The sequence below is a fragment of the Vulpes lagopus genome, chromosome 8, assembly GCF_018345385.1.
Source record: "Vulpes lagopus strain Blue_001 chromosome 8, ASM1834538v1, whole genome shotgun sequence".
NCBI classification, from domain to species: Eukaryota; Metazoa; Chordata; class Mammalia; order Carnivora; family Canidae; genus Vulpes; species Vulpes lagopus.
Genome location: NC_054831.1, coordinates 131,559,165 through 131,579,232, shown reverse-complemented (window position 1 = coordinate 131,579,232; position 20,068 = coordinate 131,559,165). Strand labels below are relative to the sequence as shown.

Sequence of the window (20,068 nt, the reverse complement as noted above, 5' to 3'; positions counted from 1 at the left end):
CTGCAGGAGGTTGGTCGGCGGTGGATGATTTTGCAAGCGACGGAGCAATAGAGTCGGAGGGAGGGTGCATGGGGGCCAGATGCACCACCGCTCACTACGGGGCCGGGTTGCCCAGTCTCCCTGGGTGCCTAGTTTCTCATTCTGTAACCTGGCATGACCTCATGCAGTGGTTGTGACAGCTGAGTGACAGAAGCGGGTCGGGGGCTTAGAGCAGTGCCTGGCACACGGGACTCGTTTGAACATCTAAGAAATCGAGTCTTGGGGTGGGGGGCTAGTGACTTGCTCCGGGGCTCAGAGTCAGGGACAGGACCCCGATCCTCGGACTCCACGCTGATGCCCATCCTGCCCCACTGGGTGGTGTTGGTCCAGGCCGTGGACAGGTCTGCAACGGGGATGGGGGACAGTGGTTGAGGTGTTGCCTCCCAGGCCCTCAGAAGCCCAAGGAAGCTCACAGAGTCGGCCACATTCCCGCTGGGGGCCATGGGCTGGGAACCTGGTCCCTCCGTCCCCAGCGAGGTTGTCTCTGCACGCACTGCCTTGGTGGGTAACAGAAGTCCCCTCGTGCTCAAGCGTGCCCTATAACATCCTGTACCCTCGAGGTGCACGGCCCCCAGAGGCTCAGAGGCAGGCACCAGCCTCCCGGTTCCCTTGCCTGCGGGCTGAGGCCTCCCTCCACCTGGGCGTTGCAGCTGAGGGGGTCCTGGACCCTTGGCGGGAGTGAGGGGCGAGGGCCCAGAGCCCTCTTCCGCCCTCCCAGATGCCCTCCTGGATGCCCTTCCGGATGCGCATCTGCAGAAGCTAACCGGGGGCTAACGCTGCACCCCTGCCCCCCGCCCCATGTCTGCGAGGAGCTGCAGCACATTAGGCCAGGACAGGAAGGGGGGTGCGCCGCCCAACAGCCCACCGCAGAAGCCTGAGGGAGTGGCATCCCCAGACACGCTCCGTCTCCGCGGGGCCGCGGCGGGCGGGTCCCTCCCCATCTCACGCGTGCACGAGGCCTCCCGTGAGTTAGAGAAAGAAGTCCCTCCCCGCACGCCCTCCCTCCCACCCTCGGAGCCCCCACATTCCCACTGGAGTCACCGCGGCACTGGTTCCGGCGGCCTGGCTGCTGGGACGGGACACGCCTGGGTGAAGCCGGTTGACTGGGAGGGTGAAGTGGAGCTGGGGGCTTCGGCCGAGTGGGGAGGCGGCTGAGAGAGGGAGGCTCGTGCCCCGCAGACCCCACCTCGCATTAGTGACCCTTGGAGAGAGAACGTGGGATCTGGGATCGGGTTTGCAGGAGAGCAGACGCGGCCCGTGGCAGAGGGAGGAAGGACGCGCCCCGTGCGAATCACTAGGTGAAACTATTTCTTGGGGACCCATCGAGCGGGCCTCCTGGTTTCCTTCAAGAGCTACATGGGATGCCGGGGCCGCCCCCGAGGGAGCCCCGTCTGACGGCGCGGCCCAGCCCCTGGTCCTGGGGGCAGTCGGGCACTTCCCCACCTCGGCCGGTGCGGGCCCCCCGAGGCCTGCCCCCAGGTCCCACTTCTCCGTGGAGGTTCGCTGAGTGGGAACGACGTGCGTGCCTCTGAAGGGCCGCGGCGCATCTCACAGCGGCTGCTCGGCTCCCGCTGTGCTTCCCGACGGGCCGCGTCTCCCCTTTGGAGGGATCTTCGCTGGGCCTTCATTCCCAGAGGTGCCGCTTTCGCCTTTCCCGGTCCTCAGCCTGGCGGGGTCCAGAACTCGCAGGGCAGGGGTTCCCACGGCGAGAGCTCGTGTGCGGGAACCGCGGGGCACAGCCGTGCGTGGTGGGGGCGGGAGCGCTGCTCGCAGCCTGCCCCCGTGTGTCCGTCAGGAGCGTGGTGGGCGCCCGAAGCGGGAAATCCCGCCAACAGCAGGGTTTATTTTTCTCCCATCATAAGGAATCCTGGCCCAGATGGTGCCATCGGGGGGGGGGGTCCAGCCCGTTCCGTCTGTCTCTCCGCTCTGTGTCTTCGTTCTTGTGTCCACAAAACGGCTGCTGTGCCTCGGGATCTCGCGTATGTGTTCGTAGCAGGAAGGAAACGGAAGGGCAGAGGGAGGAGCTGCTGCCGCCTGCCAGGACTTTTATAGGGAGCAGGAGAAGGGCGACTGGGGGGCTCCGTCGGTTAAGATCCGGCTCTTGACTTCCACTCAGGTCGTGAGCTCAGGGTCGTGAGGTCAAGCCCTGGGTCGTGCGTGGGGCCTGCTTGGGATGTTGGGATTCTCCGTCTCTCTCTGCCCCCCACCCCACCCCACCTCTGCTCACCCGCTCTCCCTCTCTCCCCCTCTCCCTCTGTCTCAAAAAGAAAAGGAAAAGAAAATGAGGGCTTTCCCAGGAGACCCCCTGGACATCCTAGTGGCCAAAACTGGACATGGGCCCCTTCTAGCTGCAAGGGAGCCTGGGATACTGAGCACGTCGGGTTCTCGTGGTGAGGAGGACGGGTGGAGTGGAGCATCCCCGCCTGCTAGGGCTGTGCCTTGTGTAGCAGCCCACGGGGTCGGGACCGTGTCTTGTCCATCCTTGTCCCCCGACCGCAGCGGGCGTGGAGCCTGGCACACAGAAGGGGCGTAACCAGCCGTTTGGCGGGAGTGGCCCATCCCCACCGCCGAGGCCCTGGCACACAGGTGCACACGCACCTGCTCCACCGAAGGACAGGATGGTGGCCCGTGCAGCAGCCCCTGGAGACGCCCAGAGGTGCGAGGGCCCCGTGGGGGCCACCAGGATGCTGCCTCGCCATCGCCCCTCCCCAAGGCCATTCGGCCGCCGCGAAGGAGGGCCCAGCAGTGCTGCGGAGGACACGGGGCGGCAACCCCCCCCCCCCCAGAGGCTCCAGTAGCCAAGAGCAAAGCCTGGAATTTGGTGTTTGTCAGAAAGGCTGAGGAAGGAGGCAAATCAGAGCCCAGAGGGGACTCACGTCCAACCAGAGGGCGGAGGCGCGCTCCCCGGGGGAGTCATGACACGTGCTCAGCAGCAGCTGCTCCCTGGGGTGGAGGGTCCCACCCCGAGTCTCCCCTGTGAGCCACAGCGGGGACTGCTCAGGTCAGCACCCCCCGCCCCAGGAACTGCTCCCCTCCACAGTCTGAAGCCCACGAGCTGGGCGCCCGGACCAACCCAGCCCTGCCATTTACTGGCTGTGTGGCCTCAGTGTCCTTCCCTATAAAGTGGGGTGATAGATGCCCCCCCACCCCGCACCCCTGTCCCAGGAGCACCGCCAGGACCTAGGATCTAGTGACACATGCAGATGGAAATGTCCGAGGCCTCGGCTGGGCCTGGGCTCTTCTGTAAGGTTCCTCCCGAGCCACTTAGGTCTCCAGACGTTGGGTTTCCTAAAGTTCACTGGGAACGCGGTGACACCGTGTTGGGGTACGGGGCACAGCACTAGGCCAGCCCTGTGCCCCTCCCACCCCTGCCCCTGCCCGACAGGAGGAACAACAGATGAGCTCTCCGTCCCCACGCTGTCCCCGTCCCGTACGCGCCCAGCCCTGCAGGCCTGGAGTCCCCGCGCTGCCCATCCAAGCTGCTGCGCCTCCCGGCTGCCTGAGGGGCACGGCCCAGCTGCGGGAGGGAGGCCGAAAGCTGGAACTTGAAGGGCTGCCCAGGCACCAGGGTCCCCGCTGCGTGGGGCTCCCCGTGGCCCCAGCTGCCCTGCCTCCACCCTGCTCTACCCCGATTGCGGGGAGGGAGGCAACGGGCTGGAGGATGAAGGAGGCCCCCTCGGGCCAGAGGGACATCAGCTTCTGCCAAACACCAGGCCAGGAGCCCAGGGGCCCTGGTCCTCAGGCCACCCCCGGCGGCTCAGCCTCTCATGTTGGCAGGCTGAGATTGCAGGGCTGACTGTCCAGGACGAGGTGGGGCGGCACAGCCGTTGCCCACCCCTTGTCGCTGCCCTCAGCTCGCCGTGGGGCCAGGACCCTCCAGATGTGGGACGTTCCCTGTAAGGGCAGCATAATGTAGGGTCCGTTGTGTGGGCTTGGGGGTCAGACATGGCTGCGTGACTTCGGGAAAATGACTTAACTGCTCTATGCTTTCTCACGCTGGAAGCTTCTGGAACCAAGGAGTTGCTTTGCCCTCCTCCCTAGTGTCTCCACAATTCCCTCCTCAGTGTCCTCTCCAGGGAGGGAACAGAGTTCTGGGGCCCCTGGGAAAAGGCAGTGAAGCCCACCCTGCAGCCAGAGCCTGCCCCGAGCACAGCAACCTCCGTTGCCGAAGAGCCAGTGTGTACAGGGCACAAGGAGACGGAGTCTGCAGGGAGCGGAAGCCACCCTGCCTGACCGGCGGCTGCCTAGGGCTCGCGGCCCCGTGTGTGTGCGTGTGTGTGTGTGTGTGTGTGTGTGTGTGCACGCGAGAGACAGTGAGCCTCATTAAGCCATAATTCACATATCATGCAATTCACCCATTCACAGTGTGCGGTTCAGTGGTTTTTAGTATATTCACGGACTGTACCTCCATCGGCGCCATCAACACCAGGACATTGGCGTCACCTCCGAAAGAAACCCCATGCGCTGAGCTACCACCCCGCCTCCGCACATCCCCGGCAGCACCAGCCCCCAGCCCTCGCCACCACTGGCGTACTCTCTCCGTGGCCGTCCCCACCGTGCACTGTTGCTAAAGTACGAGGAATCACACACCGTGTGACCGGCTCCTTTCACTTAGCATAATGATTCCGGGGTTCGCCCACGGTGCGGCCTACAGCGGTACTTCTTTTCGTTGTCAGATGATGTTCCATTGTAAGGACGCACCACGTGGGGTTTTGCATTTAATCCATTCATCGGTCGGTGGATGTTGGGGCGGTTTTTCACCCTTTGCCTCTGGGACCCATGCTGCTGTGTACATTTGTGTTTGTGTGTTTGTGTAGGCGTATGTTTTCATTTCCCTTCGGCGTGTGCCTAGGAGGGGACTGCTGGGTCACAAGGCACCTTGATGTTGAGTCACGTGTGGAACTGCCAGGCCGGCTTCCGCCTGGTGGCAGCACCCTTCCATCCGGCCCCAGCAGCTGTCCCAGTTTCCCCACATCCCTGCCCACACTTGAGTCTATCTTGTTTACTTTGGCCGTTCTCGTGAGTGTGAAGCGGTATCTCTTCGGGTTTCGATTTGCATTTCCCCGTTGGCAAACGATGCCGAGCTCTTTTTTGGGCGCTCATTGACCATCTCTGGGAGGAAAGTCTGTTCAGACCGTTTGCCTCTGCTTTACTCGGGTGGTCTTTTTCGTTATTGGGTTGTAGGAGTTCTTTATGTGTTCTACACGCAAGCCCCGTATCAGAGGGACGGAGTGCACGTGTCTCCTCCCATCCCCTTTTTACGTCCCTGGCGGTGGCCTTGGAAGCAGGTCTACGTTTTGACGTCGTACCTGTTCCGCTGTGCATACTTTCCGTGTCGTATGTCGCTGTGTGTTTTTAATCGAGTGCTTCTCCCGCGGAGGAAACGAGCCAGACGATGGGCTGTCGTGCTGGGCTGAGCGGTCCCGGGGCTCAGAGTGGACCGCGGGGGCTCCCTCAGCGGGGAGGCGGGCGCCCGCAGCCTCCGGGGCCGGGACCCAGCTCCCTCTCCCTGCAGAGACCCCTTCAGTCCGGGCTGGGAGGGATGCTCCATCTAGGACTTGCTGCCCCGACTGGATCAGTAAACCCGAGAGGTGGAAACGGAGTCTAGAGACGGGCGGCCCGGGTTCGAGTCCTGGGAAGGCCACTAAGGGACATGGCACGCGGCGCAGAAACGCCATCTTCCTGAACCCCGTTTTCGGTCTCTTAAAAAGACGGTAGAGGCGGCGTCCCTCCTCGGCATCCGGGACCGTGGGGCAGCAGGGTCTCAGGCGCTCACTCGCTCTTGTGCCCTGCAGCCATGAAGGCCGACCGGAAGCGCCTGAAGGGCGAGAAGACGGACCTGGTGAGCCAGATGCAGCAGCTGTACGCCACGCTGGAGAGCCGCGAGGAGCAGCTGCGCGACTTCATCCGCAACTACGAGCAGCACCGCAAGGTGGGCCCTGCCCCCCCCCCCGCCTCGCCTCTCCTCTCCCCCTTCCTCCCCCCTTCTCTCCTCCCCCATCCTCCCTTCCTCCCCTCCCCCTCCTCTCCCCCTTCCTCCCCCCTTCTCTCCTCCCCCATCCTCCCTTCCTCCCCTCCCCCTCCTCTCCCCCTTCCTCCCCCCTTCTCTCCTCCCCCATCCTCCCTTCCTCCCCTCCCCCTCCCCTCCCCTTCCTCCCCCCTTCTCTCCTCCCCCATCCTCCCTTCCTCCCCTCCCCCTCCTCTCCCCCTTCCTCCCCCCTTCTCTCCTCCCCCATCCTCCCTTCCTCCCCTCCCCCTCCTCTCCCCCTTCCTCCCCCCTTCTCTCCTCCCCCATCCTCCCTTCCTCCCCTCCCCCTCCTCTCCCCCTTCCTCCCCCCTTCTCTCCTCCCCCATCCTCCCTTCCTCCCCTCCCCCTCCTCTCCCCCTTCCTCCCCTCTCCCTTCCTCTCCTCCCCCTTCTTCCCCTCCGCCTCCCCTCCCTCCCCATCCTCCTTCCCTCTTCCTCCCCTACCCACTTTTCCCTCCCTGTCCCGGACTCCCCAATTCCCTCCCCCTGTTCCTCCCTCCCCCCCAGACCCCAGCTTCTTCCCTTCCCCGCCTCAGATACCAGCTCCCTCTCCTCCCCTCCCTTCCTCCTCCCTCTCTGCCCACCGCCCCCCCCAGACACCCCACCCACCCACCCCACCACCCCCCAGCGTACAGGACACCTTCTCTGCCATCCCGAGGTCTAGCTTCTCCAGCCCCCAAACACACACTCACTCCCGTGTCACCTGATGCTCGCCTGAGGAGGCTCCCGATGTATGTGGCCTGGGCCTGGGTATGGAGCTGAAAGGGGCACAGCCCCAGCTGGGGGCCCCTGGCCTGCTGGGCAGACAAGCCTGGACGGGCCAGTGCAGCCCAGACAGTGTGGACTCTGGCTTCTGGCAGGCCCGGGTTCAGATTCCGCCCCCTAGGGGTGTCCCAGGGCGTCTTGCCTAACCCCGGAGAGCCTCAGAGCGTGCAGGGGCGTGCGGAACACTGGCCGAGGTGATGAAAGCAAAGCCCCCAGCGTGGCGTCTGGTGTTGAGCCAGGGCTCCGTAAATCCTAGCCCGCGTTACTGCTCCCGTAACGACAGTGTGCGGAGAGACAGCAGGAAAGTCTGCCTGCAGGGGAGGAACCTTGGGGGCTTCACAGAGGAGGTGACCTAGGATTGGGCTCTGGGGGCTGAGTAGGAGTTTAGTCAAGCAGATGGGTTATGTCCACTGCTGGCTGCCCGGCCACCGAGCACAGGCGGCGTGTGAGCACTCCAGCGGCCATCCCGGGGCTTACAAGCAAGCGCTTCTGTCTTGCAGCAGGTCATCAAATTTGTTTTTCTCATTGTGCTCGTACTTGAAAAAATTTCCACAGAGATCTACCGTCCCCCAGGACCGTGCCATTTTTTTTTAATTCCCAGGTAACGAGCCACTCCCCCCTCCATGTCCAGCCAGCAACAGGGGGCAGGGTGGTAGCTGCAGCAGCCACCGGGACAGCCGTAGATGGCCACAGCTCAATGGCAGCTGTCCCTCGTACGCAGTGCCTCCAGAAGACCCTCCAGATCCATTCAGAAAAAAAAAAATGGAATTTGGAAAACAATTTTTTAAGTTACCGTCTTAAACGTCACGTGGGGCACATTGTTCTTGTGCTTCCAGCACATCAGTGAAATAGCAACACTGGGACGGTCTTTAATCACTGCCAGGTCCAACCCCATTTTACAGATGGGAGGACTGGGGCCGTGAAGGGGCCAGAGACTGACCCACAGCCACATATTGAGAGCCAGAGACGTGAAAACCACAAGCCCTGGCTTCAGCCTGTCTCTTCCAAGACCTTGCAACTGGATAAAAAAAAAAAAAAAAATGACTTCCGTTGTATGCACAGGATGAGTGTCCCCGTGCACAGGATTAAGGGAACCCTCAGGTGTCCCACGTGCTTGGTCCTGCCACGGCCCACCCCGCTCATCTGGGGGACCCCTGCAGGCCTGCCTGGAGCAGGTAGGAGGACCCCAGTTCTCTGAGCTCCTGAGGTCAGCACGGACACAGGCTGCTGAGAGATGGGGGGTTGGGGGCCCCCCAGGAAGCTCACAGAAAGTCGTGCCTAAGGCATGTTCCCTGGCACATGGGCGCAGGTCGGAGGGGGCTTTGGGAGTCTCCACGAATCCAGCTGAGGAAGTTCTCACAGCAAAACAGGCAGCCGGGTGGGGGACCAAGGGCCGGACACAGGGCCGTTGGGTGGCGAGGCTGCTGTCCTCCAGCCAGGCCCGTGTCCCCTGCCGCCCCCTCCTCTTTCTGTCCACTGAGCCCCACGTGCCAGCATCTGAGGCCCGGCACAGCGGGACACACCCTCCCGTCCTAAGTCCCGGCCACCCTGATCCCCATCTGGCTCCAGCCTCCCTGGCCAGTCTCCTGTCTGTGGCTTTCCTGCCTCAGTTGCCTGCAAGGACCGAGACCCCTATCACACTCACGGGGTTGTGAGGTTCACAGATAGTTGCCTGAAACGCTGCGGCACCGTACACGGCTGTGTTGGGAACATTCCGTGTCGTTCTCCTGCTGCCAGGGAACGTGATCAGGGAGGGGGCCCAGAGCCTTCACCCACGGGCCTTCCCCCGTCTGCTCGTGACTAGCGCGGTCAGCGACTGCAGACAGACACAGAGACGAAGATGATCCTGAGGGCCCCAGGGGACCTTCCTCCGAGTGCAACAAGGTTTCAGAAGCAGCCCCTCGTACAGCAGCCAGTTCTAAGGGACGGTCCTTACGCAGTTACTCAGTCCCGCACCCCCTTTCCCGGGCCCTTCTATGATCCAGGCCCATGGCTGGTGCTGGGGGCAGATGCCCAGGATGTGGCTCGGCCCCCGGGGAAGGAGCTCTGCATCCCCGTGGGTGCTGGGGCCCCTGTCCCTGGTGCGCGGCCCCCACCTGACCCCCCTCCACACGGGAAGGAGAACTAACCCGCGGGGGCCTCCCTCCCTGCGCCCAGAGCCTTGCCTCCAGAACTTCAGGGAGCAGCTCCCCCTGGGACTGGGCGATAGCGCCGTCCCTCGCTCTGGAGCTTGCATGGCCGGGCCCGCTGAGCCTCCGTCCCCCCGGGGGGCGGTGCTGTCGCTCTCAGGAGCGAGGCGGCCGGTCGGGTGTGGGGAAGTTGAGTGACTCGGCCCGTGCCCTGCAGGTGGCCATGGACTGGGTTAGAGCAGGTGCACGTCACCCAGGCAGCCTGAGCCCAGAGCAGTGCCAGCAGCGCGTCCTGGAAGGGACGGTCCCCCGCGCCCCCCAGGCTGCCCTGAGCAGTGGGGGCTGCCCTGCTGGGACCCAGGTGAGCCGCCGACTGGAGGGGCGCATCCCTGCCCACGGCGCTGCAGGGTTCTTCTCCGAGACGTCTGCGGGTGCAGGATGTCTGCGTGGCCCGTGCCTGCCAACAGCATCCCTGAACGCGGTTGAAAGACTGGGGTCCCCCGGGCTGCTCTGGGGGAGGCAGGGGGTGCAGGCCGCCAAGAGAGGACGTCAGCAGGGACTGCTGGGCCGCACTGAGCTCTGCGCATGGACGATCCCGTTCAGGTGTCAAGATAACGCCCGTGTTGCAGACAAGGGTGCCGAGGCCCCGTAGTCGCTGCAGCCTGTCCCTGCAAAGCCAGGGTTTGACCCCCACTCCCTGTCCCAGACCACAGGCCCCAGCCTCGGCTCTGGGATGGGATGGCCCCAGGGAAAGGCCAGCCCTTGGCCTCCCCGGCTCTGGCCATCCGGCTGTCAGGCCCTCGGCGACAGGGCCGTTGAACAAGGTAGGACGGCCGCCCCTGCCCACGGCCCCCAGGCACACGGGACCTTGAGGACGTCACCCGGTCCCCGAGGAATGGATGACCTTGCTTGGGTCAGGGCCCTGTGCTGGACCCTTCTTCTCGGGACAGGTGCCTGCCGATCTGACGCTTGGCTCTTGCCCCCGGAGGTCAGGCCGCCAGTGCAGCCGTCGTTCCTTGGCTTTGCTCTGGCACGACGCAGCTGGGGCCCCGGGCCCTTCCCTGTGCATCTCGGCTTGTGGCGAGGGACGGGCAGGAGACCGGGCCGCCTGCAGACACACTGCGCTGCCGGGTTCAGCCTGCCTCGTCCTTGGCTGCGCCCCTGCGCGGTGCTGCAGGACCCCGGGGCGAGGGGACGGGGGTCTCCTGCTCTGACTCCCCTTTACGGTGACACACACGTTACCAAGCACCTGGACAAAGCCCCCTAACTTCCCTCAGACGCCACGTATTTCCCACACGTGAAATCATTTCATCTTTATAACCTTTCTCTGAAACCATTAGGATCACCCCCCACCCAAGACTTGATGGGGTAAAAGCAACTTACTCCTCACGTTCGTTTGCTCCTCTGTTCGTGGAAACCATGTTTACTGAGCATCTGCTAGTGGTGGTCTCTGTCCCGTCCCCCGGCTAATCTGTAGCACAGCCCCTCCCTCTGTCCAGGGGTCCAGGGGTCGAGGCCCCCCGTCCCCGCTCTAACGGCCTGGCGCTCTGTCCCCGCAGGAGAGCGAGGATGCCGTCAAAGCCCTGGCCAAGGAGAAGGACCTGCTGGAGCGTGAGAAGTGGGAGCTGCGGCGCCAAGCCAAGGAGGCCACGGACCACGCCACGGCGCTGCGCTCCCAGCTGGACCTCAAGGACAACCGGATGAAGGAGCTGGAGGCTGAGCTGGCCATGGTGAGCGCCCGCCCCACCTTCACGGGGTGCCCGGCCCCTGCTGGAAGCCGTGTGGCCCGCTGGGGACAGGGTGTGTGCTGGGCTCCCGGGGGCCCGCGCTGGAGTCGGGCAGGGCAGGCGAGGAGGGGCTGCAGCTGGGCGCGAGGTCTGTGATGCTCCGTCAGCTTCCTTCCGCGTGGGCCCCTGAGCCCCCTGAGCTCTCTGAGCCCCCTGAGCCCCCTGAGCCGGGGCCACAGCCTCTCCTTCACCTGAGCACCAGGTGAGTGAGCTGGGAGCCCATCCGCCCTCCCAGGCTCCCAGGCCGCTGTCCGCAAACAAAGCCCTTTTTTTGTTTAAAATACGCGTACTTGTTTAGGAAAACGTTTGGGAAAAAACGCACCAAAAAATTAAGAGTGGTGATTTCTGGGTGGTAGGATTGTAAGAAATCTCTAGTGAAATGTTTTACTTGGGTCGTCAAGGAAAAAATGTTATTATTTTTTTTCTAATCCAAAACAAACTTCCAAACGCTGTGTTTCCCATGGACGTGCCCCGCCTGCATGTGGGGACAGAAGAGCCCGGGTGCGAGTCCGGGGCTGGTGGAAGGGGTCCAGAGCCCTGGAGCCTGCTCTGCTGACTCCTGCGTGACCCTGGGTGGCGCCCTGACCTCTGGGCTTCAGCACCCATTATTCGGTGCCGGAATGTGGGGAGGTGCCTTTGAAACCACCAGGGGCTCAGTGTGACCGTGGCTGGGAGGAGAGCGTGCAGGGTGCTCCTGGGGGGGTGGGACAGAGGCAGGGTGAGCGGGTCCCACGTAGCTCTCAGAGCACGACGTTCTCCTGCAGAACACCGGTGCCCGCCAACCGTGTGGTGGTGGCCACGGGTTCTGGATTTGAATCCAGTCCCCATCGCTCTCCAGCTGTGTGACCTCAGGCCTTGACCTCCCGGGGCCTGCCCTGGAGTCTAAATAGGGATCATCGCATCTACCCCATTGGGCCCTCCTGGGGGGTTCAAAGGACTAGTGCAGGGGAAGCTCAGCATGGTTCCTGTGCGTCATGGTGCCGTGGTGACACAAAGGTGTCTCTTTGGGGATCGTGGGACGCCCTGTGGCAGGCCAGGTCCCTGGGGCCCCCCTGGGTGTCCTGTACAACACTGACCCCTCGTGGTGAGAACTGCCCAGGCCGGAAGAAGCTGCAGCTGCTGGGTCCCCTCTCAGGGTGGGTGCCTTGCCCGGTGACATCGGGGGTGCCTGCCGCTCACACAGGAGCCTTCCCAGCTGCAGACCTGGAAGTGGGTGCGGGTGTGCCCAGAGCCCCGTGGATGGCACATGTGTCTTCCTGACCTCGGGGCACTGGCGTCAAGCATTCTGGGGCTTTCTGGGGTCTTTGAGAACTGGGAACCAGATCTCCTCTTGTCCTCCTCTCCCTGCGCCCACAATGGGCAGCTGCTTCCGTCTTGCCCTGTCCTCTGGCAGGCATCAGCCCCCCTGCTTCGTGTGGAGGGGTACGGTGAGTGCAGCCTAGGGCACTGGCCTCTTAGCAGTCAGCGTGGCCCACGTCTGCCTCGGGCTCGGCGGCTGCAGGAGGGCCTTGCTGAGAGGCAGGACAGCCCCAGTGTCGGGGTGTCCAGCAGACTGCAGGTCCCTTCTGTTGCCCGCGATGCAGAATTTCACACCTGGAGCTTCCAGGACTGCCTGCTTGAGGCGCTGCTGGCCAGGCTGAGAGCAGAGGGAGGGCGCCTTCCCCGGGCGTGTGCCGCGTGTCCTCGGTGCAAGCAGCAGCAAGCGGCTCCGGCCGGCCCGGCACACGCCGGCCCCAGGAGGAAGTCAGCTCACAGGTGTGATGGGAGGCAGCGGCCGGGGGGGCCGCAGGGCCTGGGAGGCCCAGGTGCTAGTCAGGGGCCTGCTCGGCGCCGCCTCCTGGGGAGGACGAGCCTGATTTCACTTCGGTTTTTTTCCTTCAAGTCTGAAGCAGCACCGGGTAGCAGAAGGGCCCATCACGGGTCACTTGTTTACCTCGTACCTGGGGGCCCCAGCTGTGCCCACTGGTGAGGAGTGATGTGTTGAGTGACCCTGAGGTGCCACCAAGGCGACGGGAGCTGAGCTGGTGAATACCCACCTGCCCGTGACGCTAAGACCATGCGACGCAGCAGGGGCCTGATGGGCTTAAGCAGATGCTCCTGAGGAGGCGTCACCCCCCACCCCATCCGCCTCTGCGGGGAGCTGGGCTCTGGGTCTCCCCCGCCGCGTGTGGCTCTGAAGGGCCTGCTCCACTTGAGTGAAAGCCCAAGACTTCGGCTCCCCAGGAAGCCAAGCCCTCTGGGTGTCCGGTGCTGGCAGCCCCCACGCTCCCACTCAGCCACCTGCCCTTCGGGGGCAACAGTCCTGAGAGCGCCTCCCGGCCAAACCGGGCATTACCGCTCGTGGCATGGTTTCCCCTCTGCAGCCACCGTGGCTCCGTGGGACCACCCTGTGGGGTGTGTGTTCCCTTATTGAGATAGGATTCACGTACCTTAAACTCGTCCTTTCAAGATGTAGGACTGAGCGGATCTCGGTATGTCCCCAGGGCTGCGCAACCATCAGCACGACCGACTCCAGGACAAGTGCACCACCTTAAAGGGCGCGCCTGCCCATTAGCAGTCCGTCCAGTCCGGCGTTTACTCTTGTGCCCACTTAGGGAGGTGGGAATAGGCTCAGCGGGCAGGAGCTCGCCCCGAGTGCCCAGCAGGTGGAGAGGCGGAGGCGGGAGCCCGGCGGGCCCTGAGCCGCCTGACGGGGCAGCTTCGTCTGCAAGGCCTTCGACGGGACGCCCAGCTGCTGGCCGGAAGGAGGCCCCTCGCCCGCCGTGGCTTGCCCCTCAGGCCCTCCCCACTGGCCTCCTCCACAGGGAGGGGAGGGGGACAGGACTGCCATCCCGCACATCACAGGCTCCCCCAGGAGCTTGGTGCGTGTTGCCCTGGTCTCCTGTCAACGGGGCTTCTCACCCTCAGCCCTGCTGACACTTGGGGCCACGGAAGCCTTTGTGGCGGGGCCGTCCAGCCACTTCCCCGGCTTCCATCCCCGAGGTGCCAGTCACCCCTCCCAGCCGGGAAGACCCAAATCTCTGGACGTTTCCCAGTGCTCCGGGGAGGTGGGGGCAGCTCCCGCCCCAGGTGAGAACCCCTCTTCTGTAAATGTTTCTCTAGCGTGGAGCAGGGGCAGCCCCGTCTCAGCATCGGTCTGCGCCCTGGCCCTTCAGTGCTAACGGAGTCCCCGTTGGGTCCTGCCCTCCCCAGGCTGTGTGACCTCTGACGGGCACTCAGCCTCTCTGAACCTCAGTCCCCACTTGTATGAAGTCAGGACTGTAACACTCTCCTCCCAGGGCAACGGTGGGGGGAGGCGACGGTGCGTCAGGGCAGGTGCGCACAGATGTTGACGGGCATCCTGCCCTAGCCACATCCTTCCTCGGGGCCACCACGATGACGTGTCCCTTCCACTCGCCAGTCACCAAGCGACCTCAAATCACTTTTAACCTGCCCGGGCCTCTGTTTCCTTGTCTGTAAAACTGGGGGTCGCCACAGGCCCAGGCGAGAGTCAGGCGTAGGGAGGCTGGTGACAGGCAGGGTCACGCAGGAGGGGATGACGGGGACGGCCGGGCTCTGGGCTGGCGCTGCTTCTGCCGAGCACACCTCCTGGCCCTGGACGGTGCCGTCATGGAGCAGTGGACCGACCTGCTCGTCTCCCTGGAGGTTCTGCACCAGGCTCCTCTGGGCCTTTTGCCGGCAGAGACGTCCCGGGACAGGCAGGAATCCCGACAGCAAAGGATTCCGCTGAGCTGCGCTCCCAGCGCCCGGGCTCACTCGCCACCACGGATTACTCCGTGTGCCCCCAGCTGGCCCTCCAGCCACCCGGGGCCTTCATCAGCCCAACCCGCAGGGAGGCCCAGGGCAGGGTGCTGCCCACCCCCCAGGTCTTGTCACCCCGTCTTAGCAAGGACATAAAGGATCCACAGCCCCCAGCTGTGACTTAGGGACCACGCAGTCGTGTGACTGGCATCCTGGGCCTTTGGGGGCTTGGGCCACGTCCAGCTCCTGCTTGTGACGTCGACGCTTATGGTAACAGGCACTGACCCTTACTGAGCGTGTTTCCCACGGCCCCGTGCTCTCTGGAGCAACCGTGTGACGCCCATCAGACAGAGGAGGGCGCGGAGGGGTGAGGGGCCTCACGCCGGAGCCCCCACCAGGACGGGAACAGGCCGATATCTGAGCCCAAACTCTAAAGCACGTTGCTGGGCCGCTTCGTCACACGACTGCAGGGGGTGCTCCTTACGTGGAAGTGATCCCTCCCCGTTCTCCGTCCGACTGGTGAGGCCTCGCTCAGGGTCACGCAGCAAGTTAAATCGTAGGATGGAGTTTGAACCCGGTCCTGACTCCTGTCGCCAGAGGGTGTTTGAGCCAATGTACCGACGACATCAGTAGCTCGAAACTCCAGGCGCAGAGTGTTGAGGAGGGGGTAGAGGCTCAGAGGGAGGAGGGAGTCCCAGCACTAAGTTGCGTTCAGGGGAAGAGGTCAGCCCAGGGAACGCTGTGTGGACGGCCGCGGGGAGCTGATCCCCGCAGCCCCCTGCGTGCACACACACGCCTGTGTTCCGTTCAGCTCCTCGGCCTCTTCTGTCGTTCTTGTCTCTGTTGGCTGTGTTGTGAGAGGACCATGTAAGGGGTCCCTGTGCTTCAGAACTCGGAGGCACCACCACCCGCCCCGTCCCACCCCATAGGACTGACCACCACCTGCCCCGTCCCGCAGGACTGACCACGGCCCCATCCCACACTGACCACCACCTGCCCCGTCCCGTCCCGCAGGACTGACTGCCACCACCCTGTCCTGCAGGACTGACCACTACCCGCCCCGTCCCGCAGGACTGACCACTGCCCCATCCCACAGGACTGACCGCCACCTGCCCCATCCGGCAGGACTGACCACCACCACCCTGTCCTGCAGGACTGACCACTACCTGCCGCGTCCCGTAGGACTGAGCACCTCCCCATCCTGCAGGACTGACCACTACCCACCCCGTCCTGCAGGACTGACCACTGTCCCATCCTGCAGGACTGACCGCCACCTGCCCCATCCTGCAGGACTGACCACAACCCGCCCGTCCCACAGGACTGACCACCACTGCCCTGCCCCGTAGGACTGACCACACCCCATCCTGCAGGACTGACCGCCACCACTCTGTCCTGCAGCACTGACCACCACTCACCCCACCCCGCAGGACTGACCACCACACGCCCCATCCCACAGGACTGACCACCACCCTGTCCCACAGGACTGACCACCATGCGCCCTGTCCCGCAGGACTAACCATTAGGGACCCGCCCCCTCCCCTCAGCCCCCGCAGATGGCAGGTACAATGGTGCCAAGCTGCCCACTGAGTTTAGGAGGCGCCTCTCCCAGGCCCACACAGAGCTGAGGCCCCACCGGGAGAAGAAAGCCAGGTGGGGACACAGGCGACGCTGCCTCGGGTTTCCCTGTGCTTCCCGCACACCTGCCTGGGGCTGTTTGCAGGGGGGCGATGCTGCGGGTTAATCACGCGGGCAGACTGAGCTGGGGTTCGCTTCCCAACCCCGAGTGTGCCTTCCAGGAGCCGGGATGGATCAGGTGGGAGGAAGCCAAGGGACTAGGGCAGCTTGGTGCCTGGAGCGGTGCCCGGATGGGGGCCGGGAGGCCAGGTGCCCGTGCCCTGGAGGGCAGGCAGATGTGTGCGGCGGGCCCGGAAACGGGAGCGGACCGTGTGGCCACGTGGCCGTGTGGCCGCAAGCCTGCAGCACCCTGGGTCACAGCGCGCCCGCCCGCCTCCGCAGGACCATCCCATGCTCTCAGGCTAGGGCGACAGAGCTGATTCCCTGAGCCAGCAGCCCGACGTAGGCTGCTTGCGTTACTTCTGAGGATTTATACTGATCGTGCACTGGCCCAGCTGCCAGCCAGCGCCTGCGGATTCCGCGGTGACCGGCGGTGACCAGCACAGCCCATCCTCTGCTCCGTGGACTCAGGAGTCTGCGTTACCTGTGGTTATGCCGTTGCCCGGAGGAGCGTGGGTGCTGTCAAGACCGCGGGCGCATGGCCGGACTCCCCGGCTCACGACCCGACTTGAACGTTGTGGCTTCTGGGCTCTGGCTCCTTCTCTGTCAAGCACAGATAATCTCCCAGTCCCTCCTCGAAACCCAGGGCTGTCGCACTGAGCACATGATCGTTTTCTAAACCAGAGAAGAGATTACTCCCTGCTTGGGAGATGGGCAGGCACCTTCGGCTCGGCCTCCTGCCCCGGAAGGGGAGTGAGCTCATAGACGCGGGGCGTCCAGGCTAGACGAGCCCCCAGCATTGCTTGCTCTGGGGTTTCCCTTTTGCAGGTGGGGAAGCCGAGGCTCAGGAAGGCGGTGCCTTGTCCCCCACTCTCACTCAAATCCCAGCAGTTCCTTGGAGAGCCCGAAAGGACGGGTGATAAGTGTCCTTGGACCCCCTTTCTCTCCCAATCCCGGCCCTTCTGTTAGCGGGAGCTAAGGGGTCACCCCCGCTGAGCCCGCAGGGCAGGTGGCTGACCCTGAGGGGCACTCGATGCGCAGCCGGAGGTGGCCTGCTACCAAGGTCGGTCCGCGGCTTCCTCGCCACCGTGCGTCTTAGCCGAGCAACGGGCCAAGAGGTCCCCTCTCGATCACATCGTCTCTTTCTGTCCCCAGGCCAAGCAGTCCTTAGCTACGCTGACCAAGGACGTCCCCAAGCGGCATTCTCTGGCCATGCCGGGCGAGACGGTGCTGAACGGCAACCAGGAGTGGGTGGTGCAGGCGGACCTCCCCCTGACCGCGGCCATCCGGCAGAGCCAGCAGACTCTCTACCACTCACACCCCCCCCACCCTGCGGACCGGCAAGGTGAGGCCTGCCGCTGCTGCGGCTCTGGGGACTCTCGGGGGCCACCGACCTCCCCGGCGTGGGCCGCAGCCCTCTCCGCACAGTGGCTGCCTGCAGGGCATGGACGGTGGGACGCAGAGTCTGAGGGATGGACCCAGGCGGGGCGGGTCTCCAGGCCCAGTTGGTGTCCAGGTGCGTCCACCACGGCCTCGGCTCTGCCTGCCTCCATCTGGCCTCATCTCCGCACCGTCTCTTTCCACGAAGCAGCAAAACCGTCTCCCGCAAGCTCAGGCTTGAAGGAGAAAGAAAAACTCTCTCTTTCCCTGTGTTGATACTAAATCCCAAAGAAGGATCTGCTCGGCCATCCTGGGTCGCACAGCCAGCCCCTGGACCCGTGATGGGTCTAAGGAGCGATACGCTGACCCTCCCGCCTGGGTCTTGTGGGACCCCCGTGGCAGGGGGCACAAAGCTCCTTGATCCGCAGCTCCACACAGTCACGGGGTGCGAGGGAGGGCCACACGTGTCATACGTGTTCTCACGGGCGGGGGTGCAGCCTCCAGGTGACGTCTGCACCCCCTGGCCATGCTACCAGCCCCAAAACCCTCTGCACATCTGCAGCCCACCTGCTCCTTTCCTGTCCCTCCTGTGAGGTGTGTTTGGGGTTGGAGAGAAGTGAACAGACTTGGGGGGAGGGGTGTTTGGGATTAGAAGTGGACGGACTCAGGGGCTGTGTTTGGGGTTGGAGAGAAGTAGACAAACTCGGGGGGCGTTTGGGGTTGAAGAGAAGTGGACGGACTCGGGGGGTGTGTTTGGGGTTAGAGAGAAGTACATGGACTTGGGAACTGTGTTTGGGGTTGGAGACAAGGGGACAGACTGGAGGTTGGCGCTGGTGATGATGGGGTGTGGGGTGTGGGAAAAGGTGGGGACCTGGGGGCGGCCTCTGGGCTCCTCGCTAGGGAAGCTGGTGTTGACCAGCCGTTGGGATCGTGCGAGGTCCAGGAAACGCCCAGGTGGTGGGAGCACTGAGAGGCCAGTCACCCAGGTGCCCGGAAGCTCCTGCCTCTTCTCCTTCCGTGTGGTTAGGGGAGGCCCTGACTGGATCCAGAGGCCCCGGGGCTTCTCCCCAGCAGCTGCTGTCTGGGGACGTGTGGGCCTGTTGACGGAGGGGCAGAGAGCAGGCAGCCCTTCCTCTCCGCCTCCTCCTCTGTATCACGGGGGCGCGGGGTGCACCCCTGCAGGGCAGCACCGGCGAGGACACTGTCCACCCCTCACTGACCAGCTGTCCCTGCCTTCCAGCGGTCAGGGTGAGCCCCTGCCACTCCCGGCAGCCCTCCGTCATCTCCGACGCATCTGCCGCCGAAGGCGACCGGTCGTCCACGCCAAGCGACATCAACTCCCCTCGGCACCGGACACACTCCCTCTGCAACGTAAGGCCAGCAGCAGCAGGGCCCGGGCCAGGGGCCCTGCCTGGAGACCGCAGGGCTGGGGGGGTGGGGGGGCGAAGACGCACCCGCTGTTTCCTCTCGTCCACCCAGGGAGCACTCTGGCGGAGGCAATTCCTGTTCTGTTCTTTCCTTTTGCAAGAAGAGATGGATGTGGGGAGAGAAAGAAATGAGGCCTGTTTGCTCCTTGTGTCCGGGAGGGCAAGAAAATCCCCGAGGAAGGCAGGCCTGGGTCGGCTCAGGGTCTGCGTGGCCCGGGACGGCCTCTGGTGGGCTGTGTCTGGGACCGTGGGCCTCTCCTCCCAGATGTGACCTTCCAGAGCTCGGGCCTAACCAGTACTTCATTCCCCTCTGGAGCCAGTTCTCAGTCCTTCTTCCGGGAATGAGCCAGATGTTTTAATTTCCAGGAGTTGGGGGGCATGTATTGCTTCTGGACAGGCGTCCCGTGAATTTGTTACTAGGATTTTTTGCTTCGCTTATTTAATCAAACACTTTTTGATGGCGTGCTGGGCACCAGCTACCAAGACTGTGGGTCCCTAGGCCCCTGACGCTTGGTGACTGGCGGGCGGAGCGAGGGGACAAAGGTGGGTCAAGCATCCGAGGACAGGAAATATGGAGGCTCTCCTGCCGTGAGGACAGACACACCACGGGGTCGGGCCTCCCAGTGCACTAGGAAGCTTTCTCAAAAGCTCAGCTAATGTTTCATTAACCAGCGTGATTGATAATAAGGAGGTGAATACGGTGGGAAAGAAGGACAAAGTAACTACGACGTGCCCGTGATAGGATCACCTACCTGGAAGCTCAAGAGAATAAGGTGTAAAACTATTAGAACCAATGATGACCACGTACGTGAGTGGTACTGGTTGTAAATTAATGTAGATATATAAAAAAAAAAATCAGTAACTTTTCTACATACGAACAATCCTAATGGAAACTTTTTTCCTGTAAAAGAACAGTGGAAAAGTAGCTAAAGACTACTGATAAAAATAGCAAAGACTGAACTTAAAATTAGTTGCCTTCGCCTGGTGACGAGGGCATCAGGGATGCAGGCCCGGGGCCTCGCCCCCACGCCGCCCCGTC

The 20,068-nt window shown here is 63.6% G+C and overlaps 1 protein-coding gene across 5 annotated transcripts in view; it reads left to right on the top strand.

Moving 5' to 3' along the window:
• KAZN (kazrin, periplakin interacting protein) overlaps nucleotides 1-20,068 on the top strand; it is a 785,323-nt gene that overhangs the window by 719,159 nt on the left and 46,096 nt on the right. For all 5 annotated transcript variants that reach the window (XM_041767723.1, XM_041767722.1, XM_041767724.1 and 2 more), the window contains 4 exons: nucleotides 5,835-5,971; nucleotides 10,520-10,690; nucleotides 17,378-17,567; nucleotides 18,843-18,973. In XM_041767723.1, coding sequence (XP_041623657.1) covers nucleotides 5,835-5,971; nucleotides 10,520-10,690; nucleotides 17,378-17,567; nucleotides 18,843-18,973 — 629 coding nt within the window. The remainder of the gene's footprint in view (nucleotides 1-5,834; nucleotides 5,972-10,519; nucleotides 10,691-17,377; nucleotides 17,568-18,842; nucleotides 18,974-20,068) is intronic.